The 7,130-nt window shown below is 41.5% G+C and overlaps 1 protein-coding gene across 1 annotated transcript; it reads right to left on the reverse strand.

The window, feature by feature from the left end:
• Positions 1 to 5,800: 5,800 nt before the first annotated feature.
• LOC136155489 (olfactory receptor-like protein OLF4) lies at positions 5,801 to 6,751 on the reverse strand. Its single transcript, XM_065917257.1, has one exon. The coding sequence runs from the start codon at positions 6,749 to 6,751 to the stop codon at positions 5,801 to 5,803; it is 951 nt and encodes a 316-aa protein (XP_065773329.1).
• Between the last annotated feature and the right edge of the window lie 379 nt (positions 6,752 to 7,130).

Here is a 7,130-nt window from a genome sequence, read left to right on the forward strand (position 1 = left end):
TCACAAAGAGTCAGACATGACTTAGCCACTGAACAGCAACATGTTTTAATTACATAAGCTTGGGTCACTGACTCAATTTTAGATGACCAAAGACTTGGAAATAAAAGAATAGGACAGAAGGTCTTTTAAAATGTGGGGAGGAAGCAGTATCTAAGTTACAATTTCCTCTTACATAGAAACATATGTATTCAAATATGCATATGGAAGATAGAGGTGATCTTTAGTCAAGTGTAAAGAAAAATGCCTTCCAAATGGTGGCTGAATATGATGTAAGTTTTAGAAATATGGTGCAACTTCAAGAAATAAAAATGCAATGTCTAACCACAAAGTACAAAAGCAAGTAATAAGGGATGTGAGAAGTAGTTGGAAATACGTATAAAGTATGATTTATTAGCACCAAGCCTTCTATGGTGGTGATTCAGATGGTAAAGAATCTGTCTGCATTACAGGTGACCTGGGTTCAATCTCTGGGTTGGGAAGATCCTCTGGAGAAGGGAATGGCAACCCAGTCCAGTATTCTTGCCTGGAGAATTCCATGACAAAGGAACCTGACAGGTTACAGTCCATGGGATTGCAAAAAGTTGGACCCAACTGAGCAACCAACACAACCACAACACAATGCAGAAGAACACTCATTTTCATTTTTGGTGAAAGCAATGAAGAATGTGTAAGTGACTGCTCTATTCTTTCAGTTAAAAAAATTAAAAAGCAATGAAAAGAACAGAATATAACTGACTTGTTGATTTTACCACACAAAATTTAAAACTCCCAGACATTCTACACAAAATTTGTATACATACATAAAATAACTAAGTGGCAAAGAGCAAGCATGATGAAAACAATTTTAGTCTTTGAAAGAATACAATCAAAAGCAAGAATCCTGCCAAATTCATGATGCAAAAGCAAAGGCATTGAACAGACAATTTTCTTTCTTTTTTTTTTTTTTAATTTTTCAGTGGGTTTTGTCATACAGTGATATGAATCAGCCACAGAGTTACATGTATTCCCCATCCCGGTCCCCCATCCCACCTCCCTCTCCACCCGATTCCTCTGGGTCTTCCCAGCCCACCAGGCCCGAGCACTTGACTCATGCATCCCACCAGGGCTGGTGGTCTGTTTCACCACAGATAATATACATGCTTGAACAGACAATTTTCAACTAACTTTCTTATTAATATATAAATATATTCAGCCTCACTGGTAATGACATAATTGCAAAGTAAGCTAATTAGCATATCCATTTTTACATAATAAATGATCTTTAATTTGCATATTAGGAGGAAGGAGATACTATGAAAGGTATGTCTCATGAACTACTTTTGTAGGGAAATGTTTCCCAGTATTCTTTTGTCTGGATCCCTCTCATTGTAGTCACATAGGCTCCATCTTAAAAAATAAAAGTCCTTACATGTCTGTACAACCCTCCACAGCTAATGCTCAGTATCTCTACTTCAGTTAATAGCAAAACCCCTTGGACTTTGCTTCTACTTTTACTGGAAGCTTTACACCTCCAACTCACTCTCTTAATTGAGCCTTTATGTCCATCATTTAGTGGCCAACACTGACCCTTGCACTTCTCAGTCGCTCATTCATGCCTGACTCTTTCCAAGCCCATGGACTGTAGCCTGACAGTCTCCTCTGTCCATGGGATTCTCAAGGCAAGAATACTGGAGTGGGTTGCCATTTCCTCCTCCAGGGAATCCTCCTGACTCAGGGATCCAACCTGTATCTCCTCATTGAAGGCAGGTTCTTTATCACTGTGCCACCAGGAACTCAATATTTGCATTTCTTTTTGCATTATAAATTAAAACATAATTAATCAAGTAAAGAAACAACCCCAGTGATCTTGGTTATGAGTTAGTCCAGACTGGCTCAGGTGAACTCAGGTAAATGTTCTTGCCTCCATTCCATTTGACCTTCTCGTGCAGTATTTCCTGGACTCTTGGACTCACCTGGGTGGAGTCTCTGAGAGGAAGTTTGCAACATAGATGTCCCAGGTGCTCTTGGATGACTGACGATGGAGACAGAAGCTCTGTTTCCAGACGAGACAATGGGATGGAGTCAAGCATTGGTCTTCTAGTCAAATTATGAGTCTGCAAGCAACAGCTATGTCCTGTCTATCCCAAGGTTGCTCAGGCTGAGGGATGCAGCAGAGGAGATATTTACAGCTCCCCATGTCTGCTCATTAGGTACAATTCCCTCCTGTTAGTACCATCTCTAATAATTGATATCCCTGTGGGACACTGGTCTGGACAGATAGGAAAACTTTCTTTTCATTCTCTCTTTCTAGGTGACAATGTCAGATGGATTTAGTGTTTGTTACTTCTCTTCATGATCTTTCCTGTCCTGGGGGAGTAAAACTTAAGGTCCTATCCCAATCCCGAGTCCATATTTTCTCCAGAGTCTAAGATTGAGGTTTCTGTCTTGACTAGGTCTGTGATCAAAGCATTTACTCCTGGTGGGTCCCAACCCCTAATATCTCTAGAAAATTACTATTCTCACCTTCAAGCAGTGGGATAAATTTGTTCTTTTAATGTAAAACCTTGGGTAGTACACCGCTTGAATTCATTACAGTTTTGTAAAAAATGTTAAGAATTTTGCACTTAAAGCAAGAGTTAAGACCTGTCAGTTAGTTCTTCATTAGAAAATGTTTTTAATTATAAGAAACACAAAGATCTTAGCTCCTTTTGGGGTTTCTACAGCTTAATTTTTAGAAAACTCCATTCTATGTGGTAAGTGTTAAGTGCTAGCCACTCAGTTGTGTCTGACTCTTGTGACCCCATGGACTGTAGCCCACCAGGCTCCTCTGTCCATGGAATTCTCCAGGCAAGAATACTGGAGTGGGCTGCCATTTTCTCCTTTAGGAGATCTTCCCGATCCAGGGATTGAACCTGGGTCTCCTGCATCAGCAGGTGGATTCTTTACCATCTGAGCCTCCAGGGAAGGATAGTACGTCTATGAACTCCATTTTCCATTGCAGAAATGGGCTTCACAGGGATTAGTGATCTTCCAGTTATAATCTGAGTAAGGTACGAGACCTTTTCTGGAATTCTCCAGTTGTTCCCAGCTTTCAAACGCTGGGACAGTGGTTCTCAGTCAGAGATACTTTTACCCTGGGTGATATTTGGTCATGTCTGAAGGGGTGCTGCTAAACAGCTATACTATAATGCCCAATCAGCACCCAACACAAATAATGATCCTGCCCAAAAGAGAAACTGTGAGAAAATGATTAAACCTAACCTAGACCAGCACTTCCCCACATCACTGTTCATACCAGCCACCCAGATGCAGGTTCAAAAGCAGCAGATCTTGCCTGGTGGTGTTGATGATACGGGTACTGGATTTTGATCATTGTTGAGTAAACGAGGCTGTGGCTATGTTTTGAGTCTTCTACAGAGTCTTTTACATGTTCTCTATCGCAAATCATCTTTGTATGAAATTTTGAAGAAACGCATGTGCATTCAATCCAGAGGTTGTGAAAAACTGTGTCCAATTTGTGTCCCATTCATGGATCACAGCCTCATCGTGGCAAGGAGGCTTGTGTAACTCAATGAAGCTATGAGCCATGCCATGCAGGTCCACCCAAGACAGGCAGGTCATAGTAGAGAGTTCTGACAAAACATGGTCCACTGGAGGAGGGAATGCAACCCACTTCAGTATTCTTGCCACAAGAACCCCATGAACAGTATGAAAAGGCAAAAAGGGCCCTTGAATCACCCCAAATAATGCACTTCTGGGAAAGTTGGTGTAGTAGGCAGAAAAACGGCTTCCAAAAGATGTCCATGTTCATATCCCTATAATCTTTGAATATGTTATTTTACATAGCAGGGATGTTTAAATTAAGGTGGTTAGTTGAATAAAGTTCCTAATAAGTCACTTTAAGACAATTAGCCATGATTATTAATCAATGATCCTCTAAACATGGATGAGAGAGGTAGAAGAATTGAACTCATAGAGATATTTGAAAATCTTAAGCTGTTAACTTTGGTGATGTGGCAATAGTCAAGGAATGCAAGAATTATCTAGGAATTGGAATAGGACAAGAAACAGATTCTTCCCTGGAGCCTCTAGGAGTAATCTGTTGCAGGAAGGGGAACACTCCAGGGCCTGACTGGGCTCTTGTCTAACACTCAGAAGTGAATTGTCTGAGGAGACATGCATTCTGACAAAGCATGAGACTTTATTCCTTTGATATGCACCTCAGCTATCTGGGGTTCCCTGGTTGCTCAGATGGTAAAGAATCTAGCTGCAATGAGGGATACCTGAGTTTGATCCCTGGGTTGGGATGATCCCCTGGAGAAGGGACTGGCTACCCACTCCAGTATTCTTGCCTGGACAATTCATGGACAGAGAAGTCTTGTGGGCTACAGTACATGGGGTCTCAAAGAGATACAACTGAGTGACTAACACTTTCACTTTCATTCTGTGTTTTTCACATCCTGAGCTTCCTTGGGGTTCACCATAGGGAGTGGCAGCAGTTTGATGGCTGCTAGAGGGCAGAAGGAGAAGGGGACGACAGAGGATAAGATGCTTGGATGGCATCACTGACTCAATGGACGTGGGTTTGGGTGGACTCCGGGAGTTGGTGATGGACAGGGAGGCCTGGTGTGCTGTGGTTCATGGGGTTGCAAAGAGTCAGACACGACTGAGCGACTGAACTGAACTGAGATGGCAGATAACCTTTCCTTCCTGAGTTCCCTCAGGGCTCACCGGCTCACCAGCTCATCTTCTGTGGTGGCTGAAATTGCTGATTATTGACATCTGTTGTTTGTTGTCATCTGTTATTGACAACTGATATGGCAAGAAATATTCCAGTCCTCAGTTCCTCCTCTTGGTCTGAAATTTGACTAATATTTGGAAGATATTTCATCACTAATTTTTGCCCTTAACTTGGGATTTCTAGTTTTCTTTAATTTACAAAAAAAATCTTTTGACGTTCAGACTATCTGCCCCTTGTTGCAAAACTTCTGCATGGTCTGGTTCCTACCCCCATCTCCTTGGAGCTCTCTGCTCAGGTTACTTGAGATGCTGTTTTCAGCCAACAATGTAATGATCTGATATATTTATGTATTCTAAAATAGTTACCATGACAAATTAAGCTAACATTACCTGAAAAAAAATTGCCATTTTTTTTTCATGTGGTGGAGCATTGAAGAATTATTCTCTTAGCAACTTTCAAAGATATAATAGAGAATTATTAGCTATTGCCACCATGCTCTCTTAGCTCCTCAAGACATCTTCATTTTTTAACTGGAAGCTCGTACCTTTTGATCAACATCTCTCCAAAAGCCTCGGTTCCTGGCAACCACTATTCTACTCTCTATTTGCAGAATTTTGGCTTTTCAAAAAGATTCCACATATACATGACCTATGCAGTAAGAAATGGCAACCCACTCCAGTACAGAGGAGGCTGGTGGGCTACAGTCTGTGGGGCAGCAAAGACTCAGACACAGCTGAGAGGCTGAGTATGCCTGCACGCATAACGTAATAATATATTTGCATCAAGGAATATAGCGAATCACATAATAATGGAAATTTCCCAAATTGTTTAGATCCAATGTTGAGAATAAATTTGAGAGAGTGGGAAAACCATAACACAGAAAGACTCTTGAAAATGAGAGAGATCACAAATCTTCATCAAGTGAGGGAAATCAAGTTATACGGAGGAGTTCAAAGAAATTTAACTTCTAGGAAATAAATAAAAGGAGCATGTCCTGCTTCTTCAATCTAATGAAAGAATCTGAAAAAGATCTGCAATTTTTGGCTCTGGGTTTTGAACCCTTCAATCAGGTAGCCTTCTTCAGCTGAAAACAAATGGCCTTTTTATAGCTGCCTTTCTGAAGAATGCTTGCAGAACCCTGTTTATGTCTTTGCTCCTCAGACTATAGATGAAGGGGTTCAGCATGGGTGTGACCACAGTGTACATCACTGAGGCAATTTCACTTGAGTGTGAGCTCTGGGTAGCAGCAGAGCTAAGGTACACTCCTAAGCTCGTACAATAAAATAAGGAGACCACAGAGAGGTGAGACACACAGGTGGAAAAGGCTTTAAGCTTTCCCTGAGCTGATGAGATTCCACATATGGAGGAAACTATCTTAGAGTAAGAGTAACATATCCCAGACAGGGGAGCACCAGCCAGCAGCCCAGCTGCAAAATACATCACCATGTCATTAAGAAAGTTGTCAGAACAGGCAAGTTGGACCATCTGATTGAGTTCGCAGAAATAGTGAGGGATTTCCAGCTCTCCACAGAAAGACAGTCTCAACGCCATTAAGGTCTGTAACAAGGAATGAAGGATACTGATGGCCCAGCTAACCAGAAGCAGAATTCCATAGATTTGGGGTTTCATGATGACCGTGTAGTGCAGGGGGTGGCAGATGGCCACATACCGGTCATAGGCCATCACAGTCAGGAGGAAGTCATCCAACCCTGTGAACAGTATAAAAAAAAACATCTGGGTGATGCAGCCTTCGTAGGTGATAACTTTGCTCTGTGTCTGGATGTTCCACAGCATCTTTGGGATGGTGGTGGAGGTGAGGCAGATGTCTACAAAGGACAGGTTGGAGAGGAAGAAGTACATGGGGGTATGGAGGTGGCGGTCTAAGACAGCCAGGATGATGAGGAGGTTTCCAAACACATTGATCAGGTACATGCAGAGGAAAAGCACAGATATGAAGGGCTGCAGTTCTGGTTCCTCTGAGAATCCCAGAAGAAGAAATTCTGAAACTCTTGTGATGTTTGTTGGTGCCATGTGGTGGAAGTGACTACAAGTAAAGGGAAAAAAATGTGACTAATTTTCGTGCAAGTGGACATTACTCACACTGTTGAAATGCTACCTTATATATTTTGCAATTAGGAAGTTAATGTCAATATTCTGTTCATGCAATGAGTACAGTGTTTTGGTAATCAAAAGCTCCTGAAATCCAGTCATGGAGAATCAATATAGCAAATAAAAATATATGTAGCATGTCATATGGTGACAAATACTATGAATAAAATGAGAGCAAGAGTAAAGGAAAGAGTAAAGAAAGGATACTATTTTCATGGGTCTTCAGGCAAGACCGCAAATAAGGTGACATTTGAACAGAGACCTCATGGAAGAGAGAGCAGGAGCCATGAACTTATTAGGA

Source organism: Muntiacus reevesi, chromosome 1 (assembly GCF_963930625.1).
Source record: "Muntiacus reevesi chromosome 1, mMunRee1.1, whole genome shotgun sequence".
NCBI classification, from domain to species: Eukaryota; Metazoa; Chordata; class Mammalia; order Artiodactyla; family Cervidae; genus Muntiacus; species Muntiacus reevesi.

Excerpts from the sequence above, each read along its gene's own strand:
- LOC136155489 (XM_065917257.1), bottom strand. The coding sequence starts at position 6,751 with ATGGCACCAACAAACATCACAAGAGTTTCAGAATTTCTTCTTCTGGGA.